The 20,679-nt window shown below is 58.1% G+C and overlaps 1 protein-coding gene across 2 annotated transcripts; it reads left to right on the top strand.

The window, feature by feature from the left end:
- The first annotated feature begins 564 nt into the window (after positions 1–564).
- On the top strand, positions 565–20,166 carry TP73 (tumor protein p73). Of its 2 annotated transcripts, XM_064470203.1 has the most exons (11): positions 565–810; positions 13,606–13,792; positions 13,917–14,032; positions 14,609–14,718; positions 15,139–15,281; positions 15,747–15,835; positions 16,171–16,295; positions 16,623–16,777; positions 16,938–17,070; positions 18,068–18,161; positions 19,810–20,166. In XM_064470203.1, the coding sequence occupies exons 1-11, from the start codon at positions 592–594 to the stop codon at positions 20,128–20,130; spliced, it is 1,692 nt and encodes a 563-aa protein (XP_064326273.1). In that variant the 5' UTR covers positions 565–591; the 3' UTR covers positions 20,131–20,166. The 2 variants fall into 2 exon arrangements, with proteins under 2 accessions (XP_064326273.1, XP_064326275.1); XM_064470205.1 differs by lacking the exons at positions 16,623–16,777; positions 18,068–18,161.
- Positions 20,167–20,679: the final 513 nt, after the last annotated feature.

Genomic DNA, 20,679 nt, shown 5'->3' with positions numbered 1-20,679 from the left:
AGTGGGTGCAGGTGGGAGACACCTGGAAAACAGGTCAGCCGTTGGGTAACGCCGCGGCAATGGGAGCGATGCCTTCGTCAGAGGGCTGCCTCACGCCGCTGCCGAGGCCAGGGCAGCTTCCCCAAGCCCGGACGCTAGAAGGGCCGCCGAGCAGAGCCCCGTGCGCAGGACGGGCTGTCACTCCCCATCCCGCAGCAGGACGCCTCCCACACCTGAGCAAACCCCAGACATCCCTGCCCGGTCCCCGCTGGCAAGAGAGTGGCTTTGCGCAGCCAGGTGCGCTAGAAATCCAGGGATCTCGGCACCTCGCTGCCTCTGGTGAGGATGGAGCGGACAGAAGGGGATGATCTAAGTGTACTGAGTTTATCCCTTGCACGGGTGGTGGCCTGTTCAAAAACCCAAGCGACCCAGACCAGCTCTTTTGGCTGGCTTTCCCACATGCTGGCCCTTTAAGGAGGCTGTAACAGGACACCTGGAGCCCTGGAGAAGTGTGGCTGAGGTTTCCATGTCTCTAAACTGGCTGGTGTTTTCTTTTTTCCCTCCTCCCCTTTTCCCTTCCTCCAGTCCCAGTTCAATTTGCTGAACAACAGCATGGATCAGAGCATCGGCAGCAGAGCAGCCTCCACCAGCCCCTACAGCTCCGAGCACACCTCCAATGTCCCAACGCATTCGCCCTACTCGCAGCCCAGCTCTACCTTCGACGCCATGTCCCCAGCTCCCGTCATCCCCTCCAACACTGACTACCCCGGCCCCCACCACTTTGAGGTGACCTTCCAGCAATCCAGCACCGCCAAGTCAGCCACCTGGACAGTAAGTTGCATGGCTTCTTGTCTTCGCTAGAGGTGCGTGCTGCTGCGGGCGGTGCTTTCGGCCGGCTGGCCGCAAACACCCGCACGTCTCGGTGGGGCTTTGCGGTGGGATGCGGAGGGCACGCTCGCATGGGGCGGCTGCAGGACGCAGCCACCGCCCGGCGGGGACTTGGCCCGCACAGGTGGCCCTGGAAAGCAAAATGCGCAGGAAACGTCCGTGCTTGCTTTTCAGGGATTTTCTCCAAAAGGGCTGTCAGGCACAGTGGTTTGAATGTAACTTCTCTCACAGCAGTTCCCTAAACTGCAGGTAAATGTCCCCAAAAATTGCAAAGCTGGAGAAATGTCCTGGGGAAGTACCTGCCTTGTTCTCATGCTGCTTCCCTACACGTTTGCCAGTGACTGCTGTCAGAGGCGAGGCAGTGGGCAAGACGGACCTTTGCTCGCATCTGCTGGGGCCGCTCTCAGCTTCGCCGTAAATTCTTGCTTGTCATTTACACTCCTTTTTCATCTTGTGTCAGACGAGTAACTTAATCTTAGAAGTCACGGCAAAATAACAGAGTAGGTTTTTAATCACAGAGGGATCGCTGCGTGGCATCGTGCCGTGTGGGGTGTGGGCGCAGCAGCCTGGTCCTTGGGAGTGGAGATGCAGGTTTGGTCCATTGCCGATCTGACCACACGTCTGCAGCCCGGCAGAGGAGTCCTCTGCAGACCAGGGACCCAGGCACCGGGCAGAGCGTGCCACGGCTGCTTCGCTTTCTGGGGCAAAAGGGCCTGAATTCACGTCCTCGCTCCTGGCTCGGTGTAGCACTGTCCCTATTTTTAAGAAGAAACAGCACTTGCAGTCGGAGACGTTTCTGCGGCAGACGCCTCCCTGAGCACCTGGGAGAGCTGTTCACCAGCACGCTTTTCTCCTCTGGGAAATATTAGCAGAGCAGAAGGGCTGGGACGAGACAACTGCCACAGCAAGGGAGCAGCGGGGTTTCCTCTGGGGCTGCGGTTTGACATTATCACGAAACGGGCAGAGCGGACCAGGAGCAATATATCAGCCCGAGGTGTGATAATGACTTTTATTTTTGGAAGCTGATGTGTTTAATTGCCAAGACAGCCCTTCCCGTGGTAGACAGAAAGCGCCTCCGGATGCTTTTTTGCAGGCAGACCCCGGACCGCGGCGGGCGGGTGCTGCTCCGCTGGCAGCCTCCGGCATGTCACGGTGAGAGCGGGCAGGAGGGGACCGGCTGCGGCAGCTGCGGCAGCGCCGGGTCTGCCTCTCCTGCGAAAACCAACGGGCGGGCGGAGCAGGCAAAGCAGCAGCAAGCTGGTGTTTGAATGCAGGCAAATTCACGGTGGGGGCAGTGGAGCAAGTTCCCTGTGTCTGGTCACCGGAGCTTCACAGCTTCGCTGCCGAGTCGCGCTGACCAGGGGCTTGGGACCAGCACCACCATTAAATATGACTTGCCCTCATAGGAACGGTTGAGTCCTCACTCTTTTCCACTGCCCTTCCTTGCAAGATGTCGCTGAAGGATGCATTTCATTGGGTTTTGAATAAACCGAAGGTCCTCAGGGTAGGATGTGACTCCAGCCCAACCTTATCCCTATTGGGGGATAACTCACATCAGTTAAAAGCAAAGCTGCATAGGACCTGCACAGGGAAACGAGGATTCCCATGCCACAAAAGCATCCAAATGGAAACCGAACCCACAATGACGCAGGGTGTCTTGTCCCAGCTCTCCTGGCGCAGGGGGAGGAGGACCGGAATGCGTCCCCAGCTCGCAGCGCCGGGCCGGTGGTTTGGGATGGAGCGGACGCAGCCGCGGGCAGGGCCGGGCTGGGTGCTGCAGGACACCCTCGGACAGTGCTGCAGACAGGGCGTGCTCGTGCACGTCGAAAGGCAGAGCGAGCACCTACTAAAGATACACTCCGTGCTCGCTTTAATTAGCGGTAAGGAAATACCCTTCCCGTGCGTGTTGCCGCTGCAGGGAGTAAACTGGAAAAGGTCTTTTTGGCCGGTTGTCCCCAGAAGAGCAGAGGGAGCAGCAAGAGGCTCCCCGAGGCAGTCCCAAATGGTGAGGGAGCCCGTGACAGCCCCCTTCCCTCGCTGGAGCCACCTGGGATCTTTCCACAACTCTAACTAAACGGAGCCCAGGCTGTCTCAGCATCACCCCGTGCTGACCGTGCTCCTGTAGCTGTCGTGTCCTACTGGCAGCTGTGCTAATCAAGCCAGGATTGCTTTTTTCCCTCAAGCCTTTGTGTTAAGGTCTCCTTTGTATGTCGGAGCAGCCGCATCGGTGCTGTGAGAGCCCTCCCAGCCTCAGGGGAGCAGCTGGACTCGAGAGATGCTCGGCAAATATGCCATGGGCAGCCGTAAGCACCTGCGGAGGATGCACCCTCCAGCCAGGGCTGGGAGCTGAGGCTGCCGGGCTCACGGCTGCAAGGGGGGCCTCCTGGGAAGTGGTCCAGAGCGGAGGAGTTAAACGCCTGAACTGGCTTTAATACTTGGCAAGGCAGTCAGTGAGGTGTGCGGACCCCTGAACCGCGATGCTGGGGTGACTGCGCATCCCCCAAAAGCAGGCTGGCTGCAGGGCTCGCGCCAACCGGCCCACAGTTCCCTGCGCTGAAGCTGAGCCTCGTGGAGAACCGAAGTGGGTCAGCAGCATCCTGCGCCCTGGAGAGCATGGGGGATGCTTCACTTGAAATGGTTATTTCTGCAGGACTGCCAACATGGGTGCAGGCTCACCCTGGCTGCCACATGGAGAATGGTCCTGCTGCGGTGACAGCCGGATTCGCCCCATGTCCTCCCAGCTGATGGCTGTCACAGCCACGCAGTTGCACGTTTTGTGCTGGAAGACGGGGCTGCCGCCTTCCTCCCACTCACCCTGAGCTCTGCATTGCCACTGCTGCGCTTGAAAGTCTGTCCTGGTTAAACAGGAAAAGCAATTCAGCAAAAAAATGTACATTATATGTCGCCTGTCAGTCAATATACAAATAGCGATGCGGTGCAGTGTGATTCTCTACACGAGCTGTGAACGCGTATGCAGCAGCGTGCAAGTAAGGCCAGGAAAGCCAGGAAAGCTGTTGGGAAATTCAGGCACTTGGGAAGGGAAGTTAAATGTAGTCAGTAGGGCTGGGGACAGTGGCATCCAACGGCTCGGTGATGGTCCAGCCAAGGGGAGACGAGTTAACCGTCTTGGTGCGCTGAAGGGCGCGCATGGTTTGATTCAGCACTTTGAAAGAAACAACGCTGCCCGTTTCATCCATAGAGGGAAACCTCGAGGCTTTTGAGTACTTTAACTGCACCAAATAATTTATGCCAGGCCCGTTGACCTCGAATTCGGCGGAGGCGCCGTGCCAGGCGGTGGTTCGGAGCAGCGGGGAGCCCTCTGCCCCGGAGGGAGGCTCTGGCAGAGCAGCAGCTCCGAAGGCCTCCTGCAGCCTGGCGTCGGACCACGGAGAATCCGCCTCAGGAGGAACGGACAGCTGGCGCGCAGGCAATGCCCAACCACATAGTCCGATGCGAGTTGTCTCGTCAAATGATTTGACATGTTTTTTTTGATACAATCACACACTTTGGTTGATGGAAGCGTGTAGGCCCATAGATGTCTGTTTTTGAAGGGTTTTGACTGAATCCCTCTGGCTATTCCTCTGGGAGGTTTGGTGTTATCCATTCTCCCGTGCTTAGGAAAGGAGGCTCCTAAGGAGCCCAGGCTCATGGCCAAGGACCGTTTGGAGATGAGCCGTCTGCGCGGTGGGCTGTCTTGCTCTACGGGGGCTGGGCAGGCAAGCATCACCTGGGCAGGGGGAGCAAGGTACCCCCGAGCCCACTGCCCTTGTGTGCAGTTCCTGTGTCCACGCTTCAAACCCTCTGTTCACAAAACAGAAAAGATTTAGGAGGGAAATCCAAAGAACATGAAAGATTTGGAAGAGATGCCTTGTAGGGCGGGCGATACCAGAGAAACGTTGTGCACGAGAGGTCTCCACGAGAAGAGTGAGGGTGGCTTGATCGTAGTCTGCATAGGAGGTGGTTTGTGATAGCAGACAGCTCTTTAATCTAATAGAAAAAGGCATAATGAGATCCAGTGCTTGGAAGCTGAAGCCAGGCAAATTCAGACTAGAAACAAGGTGGAAGTTTTTTAACAGTGAGGATAATTAAACATAGGAACAATTTACCAAGGAATGCGGTGGATTCTCCAACTCCTGAAGTATTCAAATGAAGAGTCTGCCTATCTCTCAGAAGATAAGCTGCACTTCAAGCAGACACCGTTGGCTCAACACAGAATGAGTAGGCAGGGGTCTTAGGCCAGCAGCGTAGGGAATCAGACCAGAGAATCATCATCTGTTCTCTCTAGCATTAAAATGCTGAATTTCTAAATTTAGGAAATGGGTGAACGGAGGAGGGGCGAAGACCTGGGGTCTGGGGCTCGCGCTACCAGGACCAGGTCGGTCCTTGCGGAGGGGTGCCGGGCAGCGGGTGGGTGACGTTGGCTGTCCTGACTCCGGGGCTGGGCTCTGAGCGCCGCACGTTGCCACGAACTCTGAACCGACGCGGCCGCACTGGTCTGTGCCGCGGGAAGCCCTCCAGGCTGCCGCCGCCTCCCTTTTCATTTTTAATGGCCTTCTTATCAGCAGAGAGCAATGGCCAGATGCTGAAAATAAGGTTTTCCCTGTAGGTTCGAAGCCCCCCTCTGGTAGGCTGCTTCGACGGGGCTGGGAGGAGGACCGGGAGCTGCGGCGCTGCAAGACGGGGCATGCCGGCAGCCTGCCTGTTTGTTGGAAGCTATCAGGACTCTCGGTTCCCCGGAGCTGCCCATACACGCTAGAGCCGCGAGCTGATCTCGGCTGTTTTCTCACAGGCAGCCCCTCGCCACGCCGGCCAGCTGGTAACTGATAGATAATTAGTATTTTTCTCAAGTCGGGTTTGCGGCAGATCGGTGCTCCCTCCCCTCTAAAATGCTGTCGTGTGTGCCAGAGCCAGCAGAAGCGTTAATAGGGTCTTTGGCCTCCTGTGGCCTGGCTGCAAAAGGACGCAGGGGCTCGAGCCCCCGGTGCGGGGCAGCTGCCTGGGCTCGCACGGAGCTCCCGGCGCTGGGGGGAGACGGACAAAGCTCCGAGCTAAGGAGGCGGGGGCTCCCCTCGCCCGGGCGCGGGCGCAGGAGGGTCCGGGCTGCGACCAGGGTCTTGCCTGCTGCTTTTGGGAGGGAACAGCCTGGAATGGAAAGGCTGGAGAGGTTTGAAGCCGAGGTGAGATGCTCCTGCTATGATGGACGCCATCCAGCAGTTACCCACAGCAAACCTGTCTGTGCCCCAGCGCTCGGCCAGTGCAAGACTGCTGCATTGAACTGGTTCCAGTCGCTCTGTAGATCTTGCAGCTGGAGCGTGGGCATGGGGGGGCTGAAATGGTTTTTGTGATGCTAACTGAATGAGGAGGATGGAAATAATTGGTGTGGCAGGAGATAGGTTCTCCCTGGTTGCTTTCTGAAGCTTGTTGGGGTAGAGGCAGTTGTAAAGAGGAGGGAAAACTTTCAGGAGCATCTATGGAAAACAAGCCCCCTCTTCAAACTCTGTCACCTCACCATATTTTAGGGAGGTACCTGTCCAACAGCAGCGGCCTGGAGATGAGCAGGGGGCAGGCATGGCTCAGTACGCTCTACCTCTGAGCCATAAACGTCTTTGTTTTTATCTGAGTAGCTGGGCAGAAGAACGTGGATATTTTGGCGTGCCAGAAGTAGGAAAGCAACCTCAGCATCAGCCTGCTCCAAAGCCCATTGAAGCCAGCCCACTGGAGGCTTTCCACCAGCTTTCGCAGGGCGTGGATGAGGCTCCAGGAGCTCCAGACACAATGGAATTAAGAAAAAAGGCAAAGGAATTTGGTGTGCAATGTTCCAACACGATCCCGCTATCAGCTCCACTATCTCGAACGTGTATGGTATGCACAGGTCAAGGGAACGACTTACTGGCAACCGCTGCTGTGGCAGGAAGGCAACGCTCTCGTGCAGGCACCGCCGTGGAGGTGGAGGGGACACACCAGGGAGACGAGGCTGCTCTGGCCAGCTCCTCTACGCTGAGACCTGAAACCCACAGGGGAGGTGAGGGACCCGCTGGAGGAACCGAGATAACGAATAGGCTGCAGAAGGAAACGCACGTCCCGCAGAGCCGGAGGGGCGCGACGGATGCGTGCCCGTGGGTCAGCCAGCGGCGCCCCCCGCCTCGGCTGCGCCGGGCAAGTCCTTCGGGGGCGGACGCGGGGCCTGGTGCTGCACTGCTGGGAGCGGAGCGTTCTACCACGTGGGGCCGCATCCCGCGCCACGGCTGCAAGCGTCCCTGGGCGCCCGGACCTCCAGCACGTCAAGGAGGGGGGGAGAGAGATGCTGGGTGTGCCCTTGGGAAACCACGTTCTTTGCCTGTGCCCACGCCAGGCAGGGGCTATAAGAAAGCAGGAGAAGCGGCTCCCTTCTGCTTGGCGCAGCCTGCCAGGGCCACTGCGAGAGGCGGTGGTCTCCCCCGAGTCCAGGTCTTGCTGCTCTGGTTTTTGCACTTTGTTTCCAGCAGTGATTCCCAAGCCCAACTCAGCCTCTTCTTCCCTCCCCTCCCAGCTTGCTCCCTGTAGTCAGTCTTGTTAATGCGGCACAAAATAACTGTCTTGCTGGATTTTTGGCTTCCTTTTTGGATGAGAGGGAACTCCAGTGCCGGCTTGGTCAGAGAACTTGAGTATCCAGACACACAGAAGGAGTCAGACTTACTAGAAGAGATTAAAACAACCCCCAAGTGTGCCAGCGCTGGCTGGTTGAGCGGTGACTAAGAACGGCTGTGATCCTGGTTAGCAGTTATTTTAAGGATGTGCACACTGGGGAAGGAAGGGAGAGGACTCCTTTGGGGGTGAACCAAGAGATTTTAATTGCAGTAATGGCATGATAATAAAGGTAGAAGAATGCAGGCTGGAGCACACGCAGCCTCTGTGCGCTGTGTCTGCTGTGGGGCAGCCCTGGCCCCGAGACATTGCCGGTGGTCCAGCGCTCGTGGGAACGGGGCTAGGGGACCTGCGGGTGACGGGGGTCCCCTGCAGCTGCTGATGACCGGGGTGAGGAGAGGGGCTCTGCACAGGGAGGGCTCTGCCAGGCACCTTGAGAGCCGGCACGGCTGGCGGTGCACCGGCCATCACCCCGAAGCATCACCACGGTGGTGCAGGAGCTGCAGACACGGGGAGGCAGGTGTGGGGCACCCCTCACAGCCCTTCCGGCCCCTGTGGTCAGGCACCCGCGATGCTCTCCTCTCGGGCACCAGCGATGCACTGGATGTATTCGAACCCAGCTCATAGTAAATGAGCAACGAAGTAGCTTTGGGAGGAATTTCCAGCTCAGTGAGAAGCTATATAGGCCGGTGATTAAAAAGTGGTTATTAAAAAAATTAGAAAGAAAAAATTAGCTCTGTAGTCGGTATGTCTTCCAGGATCTGTCGTAACAGATTCGTCCGAGCCGGTTAACGGTATTTGCGGTTTGCAAGATGCTACATGTCTGAGTAAGATGACAGACACATTATTATCACCTCTCCGCTGCGATCTGTCCGAACCTGTCCCAGGATGCAGCTCTGCAGCTGCTTGCTGGGGAGCGCAAGGAAATTAGCAGCCGGAGGCAGCACTTTTCTTCTCTCTCTCTTGCCAGGCTAGTGGCTTTATTGGGATCCATTGACTGCAGTCCTGGACACGTCTTGAGTAGAGCTAATGAGGAGACTGGAATGTAGAAGAGGAGGAGGAGGAGGAGGCTGGTAGGGAGGAGGGGGGAGGATTTGTGGAAAAAGTAATTGTTGAGCAAATCATTTCCTTCAAGGAGGACTTGGCTGCAGCCCTCCCGAAGCAGGCAAGTCTAGACGCTTCGGTGTCAACAGTTGAAGATAAATAAGATTTTATCAGCTCCGAATCTGTTGGGACACATCCTCCTAGCGGTTCTGCTGCCCAGGGAGGGCTGGGGGGAGATGGACTTCGCCGGCAGGTCTTTCCACATAGAAGACTCAGGTTATTCTTTGTGCGAGGCTGTCAGCACCCACGGGGAAAAGCGCCTCTCCCCTCTCTTCCTTCCTGTACCCGAGAAGTAGCTGCGGGTCTGAGCAGTGCGGTGGCCTCTTCCAGAGTGGGTCCCGCGTGTTTGCTCAGGGGGAGCCATGGCAGATGCTGAGACTTAATTTTAATGCTGCTTCACAGCTGCAGCCGCGTCAGTCGCCACGAATCGTTGTGAGGCATTGGCTCATTTGGATCTTGAGATGCGCAAAACATTTCCTTGGATACAGCAGCAGCGGAACCAAGATAACCTCAGCCAACCCCCGCAGCGGCCGGTTCCACCTCAGGGCTCTGTCGCTCCGCTGTGCGTATTTCCCATTACGTTCGGCACCGGTGCAGCGTGGCCTCTGTCTTGCCCAAGAAGTAGCTGCGTGTCAAACGCAGAGGTGACACAAACCCCGTCGAAAGGCACTTTGGGGTACCAAGTCCCTAGAGAAACAGAGGTTAATGCTGAGCACTGCTAGTGCTTAAATAATTTGGCTTTTCCAGTCACTCCGAGTGCTCTGGACTCGCGCTGCAGGACAGATCACTGAGGCGGGGAAGGGACAGCGATGGAGGGGGCTTTATACTTTCACCCCAGCTGATGAGGGCTGACACTGAAAGCCGCACAACTGCAGAAAAAAACCCAGGGGAACATGTGTTCTGTGAGTTTACGTAAGCTTCAGGTCGATTGCTCAGTGCTGCTCGCTGTTTATGCCGTACCAGCGCCCACAAGCCACACTGACACGTGAACCTGTTGTGCTCTGCGAACGTGCAGTAACAGGCGCTGTCTGACATCTATGAACAGAGATGGCCCTAGCGATAATGTGACTGGGGAGGCAGACGCTAACGGTCCGAAGGGCAGAGCAAGGGCTGGAAATAAAAGCAGGAGGTGCCCAGAGGCAGAACGTACCCAGGCTCTTCTCTAGGTGTGAAAGAAATCTTGGGGCTGAGGTCTGGATGTGCTGATGCACCAGCGCCGAGCAAGTGTCCAGGTGTCCTGAGATGATGTTCCCACGCCTGGGAGCGGCAGCGTGAGCGACGTGAGCTGGTGCTGACCCAGCTGCCACGTGCGGCCGGTTTCAAGAGGTCAGCTTGTCCGAACGCTGCAGAACGGGAAGGATACGAGTGAACAGCCCCAAGGTTCACCCTTAGTACAGGCGGCGGGAGCGCGGACACAGCAAAAAGAAGGGTACCCAGCAGTGAGGCGGCTGCACTAGTCTGTGTGATTGAACACCAGCGTTCTGATCTCCCGAGCTCCACTTTGCCACTGTCTTGTCTTGCACTGGGGGAAAGCGCGGTGCCTCTGCGCTCTCTGCAAGCCGGGTGCAAGCACTTCAGCTGCGGCTTGTAAAGTACCAGTAAATCAGATTACGTAGCACAGCCCTGCACAGAGGTGCATGTGTGGCGAATTATTAGCTAATACAGGAGCAGAGGTGCCGGCTCAGCTTGGCACTCTGCTTGGAGTCTGAGCAAGATGCGCATTTTGCTGTCCCTTAGAGAAAGCGTACGTTGCCGAGGGCTCTTCGTAGCTGAAAACCCACCTGGGGACAGAGAACCTCCTGGGACCCTAAAAACACAACGCTCAGTTGCCCGATGGCCCTGAACAGGGTGGGTCTGTGAGGCCGGGAGCGCTTTGCCCCAGCAGTGGCGGCGGAGGCGGCTGCATGCTGCGGGGAGCCGGGACCGTGGCCGCACGGGGCTCAGCCCTGACTTTTCTTGCCCAGAGTTATCAGCATGGAGTTCCTTAAAAGAATAGTTTGTTATTGTAAAGGATCTTTGAAGGCAATCCTGGAGCTGTTAAGACATGATAAGGTTATCAGTGGAGGCATGCCTGTGTTGAGCAGCAGCCTTTCTCCCTGCGGGGCAATCGCTCTGCTATTTAACAGAGATTTATCCATGTCATAACATGGTATAATGAGAGAATTTGTTACCAAAGAGCTTGCCATAATGCACCTCTACTCTTCCAGAGCAGTTTTATTTCCCAGGCGTGTTGAGGACTGCCCGGGAATGTCTACATGAAAGGATCCTTTGACAGGAGTTGTCAGTATTTTAACACCTGGCAAGGAAGAGCCCCCCTCCGAATAACCCTTGTTTTGCCATGTTGCCTCCTCAAAACGAGGGTGTTAAACCCCTGTCGCACCGCTGGCGAGCGGGTTATGCGGGCCACGGCAGCACGAGGGCTTCCTCTTCCAGCTGGGCCGGGGGGAGTGCCTGCATTCCAGGCAGAGACTGTGCTCCCAGCTTCAGCACAATCCCTGCGGGAGATGCAGGGTCACACCTGGGAAGCTAACCTGGCCAGAGAGCCAAGGGGTGGTCATAGTCATCATTGCAAAATTTGGGGGATTTCAGTGAAAAGCCTAAGCACCCTCTCTCTCTGGGCAAGCCCGCATGCCTCCAACACTGAGGATTAATTCTTGCTGCCAGATTCAGCTTGGTGTTACACCCCCCAGACACACCCACTAACCACCACAGCATCTTCCCGCTGCCTCTAGCGCAGCGCGGGCCCTGACCCCTGGGACACATCCCCTGCCAGCCCACCGCCCTGGGAGCTGGTACCTGCTGCCGGCTGACCGTCGGTCCAGGACACCCTCACCATGCAAGGGCTGCCGCAGCTTACCTTAGCAGCAGCCTCTCCCTTTTATTCTTCCCTGAACTTCCCTAGAAATACCACCTGAAAATGGTTTATCTCGTTTGCCTCTTTAGCAGTTCAGGGGTGGTACGAGCCCATCCAGCCCCAGCAGGCTCAGTGGGAGCCTCCGTGGGCGGGGGGGGATCACTCAACCCACTCCTAGCGTGGATCCACTCCTGCAGAAGGGGAAGCGCAGACCCCTCCCGCAAATCCTCCTGATGTGTGGGCGCATCTGCTGGGCTCACGGCAGTGGGAAGGCGAGGGCTGAGCCGCTCCTGCCAGCCCCCCCGGTGCCCCAGCAGCAGCTGTGCGAGCGGCTTGCTTGGTGCAGAGCCCCGCTGCCCCTCTGCTGCCGCCCTGGCTCAGAAACAGCCCCGCCGTCGGGAGAGCAGAGCGGCGGCGGCAGAGGGAGCCTCGCTACCCTCTGCACACCTGTATTTGGATGGCTCGGGACAAGCTTTAACATCCTCACAAGTGTTCTGCGCGGTGGTATTTTTTTGGCATCGGGCGTTATGTTGTGGGGATGAGATAAAATAGTTTGAGCAGGAACATGCCCTGCCATGCAGGGACTGGCTTCTCTCTGTGCGGCAGGGGTGGGCTCTTGTATAGCAAACACATTCCTTGTGAGGTGGAAAACAGCGTGGCACTGGTGAGGTGGAAGGGAATTGCACATCCCCACACCTGGGAGCCGACACACGCGTTTACTGGAAGGTGAAGGACAGGCTCTGCCTTCGCCACCCCTCCTCCCGAGCGGCGTGCAGCCTCCTCCCGCCCGGGCGCTCGCTGCCAGCCCCTGCCTCGCTGCAGACGAGCTGCCCGGGTGCCGTGGCCAAGGGGCTCTGCGAGCTGCGGGGCTGCGGGCAGGGCCGGCTCGCCGGCACGCTGCTGTTCCCTTCCCGCGCTCAGTGCCCACGGCAGCTTCCCCCGCCCCGAGCACGTCCACGGTCCTTGCGAGGGGAGTTTGCCTCTTGCTGCGGACCGAGCAAAAGCCGTCGTGCCCCCACAAGGAGTGTTTTAGTGGTCGTGGACCGTTTTCTATTAGCAAGCGTCTCTGGGCACTGCCTTCGGCTGCCTGCAGAGCATCCTCCTCCCCACGTCCCCTCCGTGAGCCACCGCTGGCTCTGCGAGCAGCTGCAAAGGATCGGGTCATGCTCAGGACAAGCCCTGCCTGTGTCATACGTGCTAGTCAGAATTAAACTCGGAGGTCTTTTGGATTTTTGAAAAATAGAAAAAATAGATTTTTTTGAAATCTATATTTGCAATAATAATTGCATAAGTAGCTGTGATTCTGTTAACAACATTAAGCATGATTTCCTTGGGCCGTGATGCGCCAGCACCCGTGGTGGTCCCAGCCCTTGGCTCAGCCAGGAGCTGCGTGTGATAATGTTTCCAAACTGGGCTGAGTGACGCACATACAAGGGTTGAAGCTGATTTTCAGCAAGATTTCCTCTAAGTCACAGCAGAGCCAGTGCTCCCGCTCTGCCGCAGCGCTCAGGCTTGCCGGGAAACCCTTCCTACAGCGCCCGGCCCTGGACCAAGCAGGTGGTTGTACCTGGTTTATGCGGAAAGCGGATACGATGTTGTGTGGGTGAATTTGGTTGTATTTAAATATTTCCAGGGAAAAACAAATACTGAGCCTAGAGAATAAACAGTTACAGCAAAGGCAGGCTGAATTTCCTTCGGTCGCTCTCCCCTACGACGCACTGGGACCACGCAGCAGCAGTTTGCGATCTGTTATGAAGCTGCCACGGAGCCCGGGTGCTGCTGGGGCAGTTTGCTCTGCCGGCACGTGGAGCAGCTTTGCACTGGCACAGTCCCTCCAGCGTGGCTGCAGCACGATGGGCAGTAATTGGTTTTATAACAGGTCATTCTTTTACTTTGCCGCTTTACTGCCACGTTCGCGTTTCCCTTGGAGCGTTGAGAAAGCAGCAAGTGGGTGGCCGAGAGGAGCCGAGGGAGCAGAAACGCCTGTCTCGGTGCACGCGGGAGCATCAGCCCGAGGCCGGCACAAGCCCCCGTGCAGGGAAGGGAACCCTGCGTTTACACCGCAGCAGCGGAGGAAGCCGAGGGCAGGCAGGGGAGCATCCACCGTCCCATGAGGCCCAGTGACATTCACCCGCTGGGCGTCTCTTCTTTTCCAGTACTCCCCCCTGCTGAAGAAACTCTACTGTCAGATTGCAAAAACATGTCCCATCCAGATCAAGGTGTCCACGCCCCCGCCGCCGGGCACCATCATCCGGGCCATGCCCGTCTACAAGAAAGCAGAGCACGTCACCGAAGTGGTGAAACGCTGCCCCAACCACGAGCTCGGCCGCGACTTCAACGACGGTGAGTGCTGCTCTGCCGGGGGCCGCCCCGTCGTCTGGGGAGCGGGGGCCGCGCATCCCGCCCTGCGCTGCAGGACGCGCGTCCTGGAGAGCCGCCGCCTCTAACGCGGAGGTTTGCCTTGCAGGGCAGTCGGCCCCAGCCAGCCACCTCATCCGGGTGGAAGGCAACAACCTCTCCCAGTACGTGGATGACCCCGTGACGGGAAGGCAGAGCGTGATGGTGCCCTACGAGCCCCCGCAGGTACCCGGGGCGGGGGGGCAGGACCGGTGCTTGCCTCTGTCCGGGCTACAGTAGTTCTGCCTGTGCTAAGGATGAACCCACTGGTGACAGGGCTGCTTGGTGGGAAACACACTTGTGTCCCGACGGGAGTCCTGCTTGCCCTGGCGTGTCTAAGGCCAGCCCCTGCTTGCTCCCCGCACCCGTGGCTGCTGTGCTTGAGCATCCACAGCTCCCAGGCCTGAGAAGCATCCCACAGCATCTCTTTCCTGGGAGGTGGGGTGCAAAGGGAAATGCCCTCCAATACAGCCCTGGGTGACCCCAGGGACCCCACAGTCCTTGTACAATCCTCTCTTCCCAGCTGGACCTGTCCCCACACCGCCCTTCCCCAGTGCTCCCAGGGAAGCACCCCCTCAGAGCTCCCCCGCTCACCCTGCCAAGGCACCAGCCCCACACTGGGAGCTGTGGGGTCCCAGCCTGCCTCCCCTCCTCTTCTCCCCCCGGGGGTCCCAGCCTGTCCCCCCATCACTCCCCAGGGAGGCCCAACCTGCCCCCACCCCACTGCTCCCTGCTCAGCACCTGCTCTCCCCTCCCGGGCAGGTGGGGACCGAGTTCACCACCATCCTGTACAACTTCATGTGCAACAGCAGCTGCGTGGGAGGAATGAACAGGAGGCCCATCCTCATCATCATCACCCTGGAGACGAGAGAGTGAGTGGCACTGTGGGAGCGCTGGGGTCCCTCGGGAAGGAGTCGTCCCCTGCAGGGAGCTCCCCCAGGGGAAGGGGACATGGCAGCCCCCCACAGTCCCAGCCAGGGAAAGGCCCTTCTCTGCCAGCGAGGAAAAGGGCTGGCACGGAGGGACCGGGGACCCAGCCCAGTCTCGGCTTCTCCCCCTGCAGCTGGAGCCTTCCTCTGCCCCCGGAGCTCCTCTTCCCCCAGGAGACTACTGCCAAGGGGCTCTGTGCAGCCGGTACCTCAGGGGGCTCGGCTGCTTCCCGAGCAACCCTTTTGTACGGAGGGATGGGAAGGCACTTTGCTGCTCTGGTTTGAGCTGAACAATAATGTGCTGGACTGAGCCGCGACGCACTTCCCAAGCAGAAACAGTCACCGATTTCTCTCTCCTCCCAGCGGCCAAGTCCTAGGAAGGAGATCGTTCGAGGGACGGATCTGCGCCTGTCCCGGCAGAGACCGCAAAGCTGATGAAGACCATTACCGAGAGCAGCAAGCCCTGAACGAGAGCGCAGCTAAAAACGGCAACGCCAACAAACGCAGTGAGTCCCCTTGCCGGGAGAGGGGGGGCTCAGGGCACTGCTCTGCCGCAGCCCCAGGCTCCTGGCCAGCACCCGCGACCCCTTGCTGCTCAAAGCCATGTGCTGCTTCTGCCTCGGCTCCTTTCCCAGCGCACCCAAAATCACGGTGCTCCAGAAGTTCAGGCTCAAATCCACATCCGGGCACGATGCTTTGACCTTTCTTGACTAAATCTGAAGTCCTATAAATAGGACCCACTCCCTTTTCCCTCCAGAGCTCAAAGCTGTTAGTGCAGGGCTTTCATGTCCAGATATATTTGTTCTTTATTATTATTATTAATAAAGGGAGAACATCAATGCCAGAACTCAGGTGAACAGCTACAACCCTGCATGGCCTGAGCTTAAATCCTGCGGGGAGCCAAGCTGCTGCCGGCTGTGTCCTGCCCTCCTGGGGACAGCACGATAACGTTCCTCCTCTCTCCTTTCCAGCCTTCAAGCAGAGCCCCCAGGGGATCCCAGCACTGGGGGCTGGCGTTAAGAAACGGAGGCACGGGGAGGAGGAGATGTATTACGTGCCGGTAAGTCTCAGCGAGCCGCGCTGAGTGCGGGCTCGGCTCAGGACAGCGGTGGCATCGTCCCCTCTGCAAGCAGCGCCTTGGGGACGCGGTGTTGGGCACGATGGGGTTGCACGGTCTCCCAGAGGGCAGCAGGCTCGGGGGCTGAGCAGAGACCTAGAGAGCAGGACCGAAAGCTTCCGTGAATGCATAAGTCCTAGGGAGTCCTGGATCCCAAAGTAGTCCCTGGCCGCAGGGTCGCTGCACCTTGTGTGGCTGGGTGGAGAAAAGGGGCCACGAGGAAGGTGGGCAGATGGGGTGGGAACAAAGCGAAGCCCTGGGCTCGCTCCCTCCTCCAGGTGCGAGGCCGGGAGAACTTCGAGATCCTGATGAAGATAAAGGAGAGCCTGGAGCTGGTGGAGCTGGTCCCGCAGCAGCTGGTTGACTCCTACCGGCAGCAGCAGCAGCAGCTGCTGCAGAGGCAGTAAGTACGGCTGAGAGCAGCCCCCGAGAGCCCGCAGCAGCCCCGGTCCTGGCTGCGTGGCTGGGGGAGCCCTCAAGCACCCCCGTCCGCGGTTGGCCCACTGGCTCACAGCAGGTCCGCTCAGCGCCTGGTACTTAGCAAGGGCTGACAACCGCCACAGGGCCGCTATCGGTGCAAAGCGGCTTTTCTGTGCTGCAGTCCGCATCGGTGCGGCTGCCCGAAGCCTCGGCAGGAAAGTCTGACGGGCCGTGGGGAGCTCTGGGTCGGGGCAAGGCGGCCCCATGCTCCCCGCTGCAGGCTGACCAGCCGCTTGGTTTCCCCGGGCAGGAGTCAGCTGCAGACACCTTCCTCCTACGGTCCCGTCCTTTCACCCATGAATAAAGTTCACGGCGGAGGAATCAACAAGCTGCCCTCTGTCAACCAGCTGGTAGGGCAGCCGGCGCAGCACAGCTCCGGCTCCGCACCCAGCCTGGGGCCCATGGGTAAGGTCCTCACCTCGCCGGGCGCCGGCAGCAGTCCCTGCTTGCAGGGGCTCCTCCTGCCCGTCAGACCCTCGGCCAACAGCCGTGGGAGCGGGCGGTTGTCGCGGTTGGGGTGACGCCTAATGGGTCTGTCCGTTGCGTTGACATGGCCGCTGCCTAGGACCCGGGATGCTGAACAGCCACCCCATGCAACCCAACGGAGAAATGAATGGGGGCCACTCGTCCCAGTCCATGGTCTCCGGATCACACTGCACCCCACCTCCGCCCTACAATCCCGACCCCAGCCTCGTCAGGTAGGGAAGGCGTCCGATGCCCTGTCTGTCTTGTCCTCTGATGTTTCTTGCTGTTGTCCCTCACTCTAACCTTCAGATCTGTCTAGCAACTGGTCAACTGGCCACTGGTCCCAACTGAGAAATCACTGCTCACGAATCACATAGACCACTCATCTCAGAAACCAAAGCCCAGCTACCTACCAGTCAGAAACCTCTATTGCCCTCATATGCCTCTACCTGGGTAATCCATCCCTGCTTAATTAAAAATTAAATGCATCCAAACAAGAGTCTTTTCCTGCATGTCAAACCGGCACGTAGCTTGGTGAACTTCCCCCTTCCCCTTCCCTACCAGCAACGCCTGCAAATCGTTCCACACGGCTTATTTCCACCATGAATGCGTTGACAGGTCCGCAGCCACTTTTTGCCATTTCAGTCTTTAAAAAGACCACAGACGTTTCGACAGACACCCCACCGAAGCCAAGGAGGCCGTACGTGCAGTTGAACTAGAGGCGCGTGGCTGCAGCCGGCGCGACGTGCAGAACACCCTGCACCACCGCTCTGCCCGTTGCAGGGACTGGCCTCGCTGCCCAGGCTGAGGCGTGCCCCGATCTCCCCCCCGGGGAGCTCGAGCTCACTCTAGTTATTCTGAGCAAGTTACTGAGCTGAAACCGTGATGACCAGGAGAGAAAAATAAGTAGTTTTAGGAACAAACGTAATCCCGTGGTTCACTTTGCCACTAGTGGCAGCTGAGGCCAAGCTTGGGATGGCAACAGCCAGGGACAGAAAGCCTGAGCGAGCAGCCGGAGCACCCCAGAGCGAGCTCCCTCCCGCCGGCCTGGGCCCTTCTGGGCTGCAGGGGTGCGGGAGCGCTGCCCAGGCCGGAGGCAGCAGGAGACCACCGCAGCCCCCCGCCTTTTCAGTGACCTGAAACGCGGTTTGCCACTACAGCGATGGTTGCGAGCGCAGCTTTTGTTCGTGAGAAGTTAATGCCACTTTATTTTCCAAATTTTTTCTGCAGTTTTTTAACAGGATTGGGGTGTCCAAACTGCATCGACTATTTCACCTCACAAGGGTTACAGAATATTTACCACCTGCAGAACCTATCCATAGAGGTAAATGCTTTGGGAAGATCTGTTCTTACCATTTGTTTCTATCAGCTGTTGATCTGAAAAGCAAAGACAAAACCGTTTTAAAGGAAAGGGAAAACTGTGCACCAACCCGTGACACAGAACATTCGCTCCCCGGGATTTATGCCTTCCATTTATGCGTCCTTTCTGGTCCTGCGCATTTAGCAGTAGCTCAGTCATCGGTAGCAACCACGATAGTCTCGATTGGTTCTTCCAGACTGTCAGAACCAAACCAGCTAAAAGAGCCCCAGACCAGACCTCGGGTAGATTTTCCACCTAACACAGGAAAAACAGCCAAGGCTCAGCGAAGCAACCCAAGGCTCGCTGGGCCAGCGGGAATACCTCCGCTGCAGTTCAGCGAGGTTTAAATCTGATCTGATCTTACGTTTTCCCCTGTTTAAGACAAAAGAGGGTGAAATAAGGGAGTGGAGCCCGGGATATTTGTGTTAAGGGAACCCTGGAAGGAATAGCCCAGGTCAGGCAAAAGCGGGCATGAAAAACAGATGCTAGAAGTACCTGAGCTTGCACGGAGCGTCAGCCCTCTGCTGCTGTGTCCTCCGTTAAAGCGGTGGCACCAAAGCAGGGGCTTCCCCAGCCCATCTGGGTATCAAGAAGGGAAAAAAAAACCCCAAATCTTAAACTCTTTGAGCCCTGTAAATCCCAGAGTTGGTGTTTTGGCTGCGACAAAGCTCCTGCCTCGTCCTGGTTTGCTCCCAGGCAGCTGTAGTAGCTGTTGTCCTCCCGGCAGCTACGATAAAAGGCACGGCCACGCTCTGGTGATGCGGCTGCCGGAGACACGATGATTTTTCATTGGTAGCTGGGGCCAGTTGTGTAACCTTAGCCTGGTTTTGGACCATTTTCTGAACTAACTCCGTGACCGTCTGTAAGCTGTCAAAGGAAAGGTTTGGTACGGCCAAAACTTGGGTCAGGTTGCTGAGCTGTGTGTCCGAGTCGGCGTTTGTAACTACTAATTGCATACTCGCTGTCTTCTCTAGTTAACACTCACGTGAGTCTCTGTGTTTGGCATTAACGTGGATCTCTGGCAGCTCTTTGCTATGACCGCGTTTGTTCGGGTGCAGGCCCCCAGTCCTGAGGTTATCGACCTCTTTTGGCTTTACGACCACAGCCCATCGCGTCGTAACAGCCTGCCCTTGCCCGCAGCGGTGCGTTCGTGCGTGGCTCTGGCCCCTGGGGGCAGGCGCTGCTCCAGCAGCAGTCCAGGACCCGAGGAGAAGCCAGCCTGGCTGACGGCTCCTTGCCCAGGTGGACATGCAGCTTTACGTGCTGCTCTGCAACCTGTGTCCAAAGGGGAAAGGTCCCCTCGCTCCCATTTCTGCACCAGTTTGATGTGAACCCATCCCCCACCCCCCAAAAAAAAAACCAAAAAACATTTCTAACCTGCAAAGCTGTGTTTGAGTAACTGGTCAACTGGCTGTTGGCTACAAATGAGAAATTGCCTGTTGGGGATGCCCCCACGGGCTTGGTGTCGCCACCCAGGGGAGCCCCAGCCCCGCCACCGCTGCGTGCTCGGGCATCGCGCCCACGCGCCCCCCCGAAGCACGAGCGCGGGGCTCCCTCCCGCCGGTACGGCCGCGTCTCCGCCGGCTGTTCCTCAGCGGTGTTGTTCTTCCAGGATCTCGGGGCACTGAAGATCCCAGAGCAGTACAGGATGATCATCTGGAGAGGTCTGCAGGAGCTCAAACAGAGCCACGACTACGGGGCCCAGCAGCTCATCCGCTCCAGCAGCAACGCCTCCACCATCTCCATCGGCAGCTCGGGCGAGCTGCAGCGGCAGCGCGTGATGGAGGCCGTGCACTTCCGCGTGCGCCACACCATCACCATCCCCAACCGCGGCGGGGCCGACGAGTGGGCAGACTTTGGGTTCGACCTCCCGGACTGCAAATCTCGCAAACAGTCCATAAAGGAAGAATTCACAGAGGGAGAGATCAACTGAGGGTCTCCAGAAGGCAGCAGCAAGGGTCCCGGGGGGAATGAAACCCCGCCCCGCCCCCGTGAAAAATATTGACAGCCTTTGGCGTCTGGAAAAGTGTAATTTTGTTGTTCGGAGGGGAACTGCAAGCCCTGTGCGAAAGCACGGCCCCGAGCCGCGCCGGAGGCGCCTGCCCCGGAGAGGAAACCGCGGTGGCTTCGGCAGAGGGGAAGAGGAGGGCGGCTGAGCCAGCTCACCAAACGGAGCGCGGCGTTTCTGCCTGCCCGCGGCAGGGCAGGCACCCGCCGGCGCTTCACGCTGCTCTGTGTGCTAACGGAGGGTCCCCGCATCCGACAGATGCGGTGTGAAGACGGCACGTTTTTCTCTCCGCGAGAGCAGCCTTCATTACCGCTTACCTACCCCCACTCTGTGTCCTCCGTGGTGTCCAAAACCAACAGGTCTTTATCGCTGGAGCAAGGACTCAGCCCTGACCTGTCCCCTTTCCCGTACAGACACCTGCCAGCGACTGATGCAGAGCAACGCAATCTGCTTTCCTGACGGACTGCCAGAAAG

The sequence above is a fragment of the Phalacrocorax carbo genome, chromosome 20 (assembly GCF_963921805.1).
Source record: "Phalacrocorax carbo chromosome 20, bPhaCar2.1, whole genome shotgun sequence".
In the NCBI taxonomy this organism is placed as follows: Eukaryota; Metazoa; Chordata; class Aves; order Suliformes; family Phalacrocoracidae; genus Phalacrocorax; species Phalacrocorax carbo.
The sequence above is the reverse complement of the archived record's forward strand: the minus strand, read 5'-3'. Positions and strand labels throughout refer to the sequence as shown.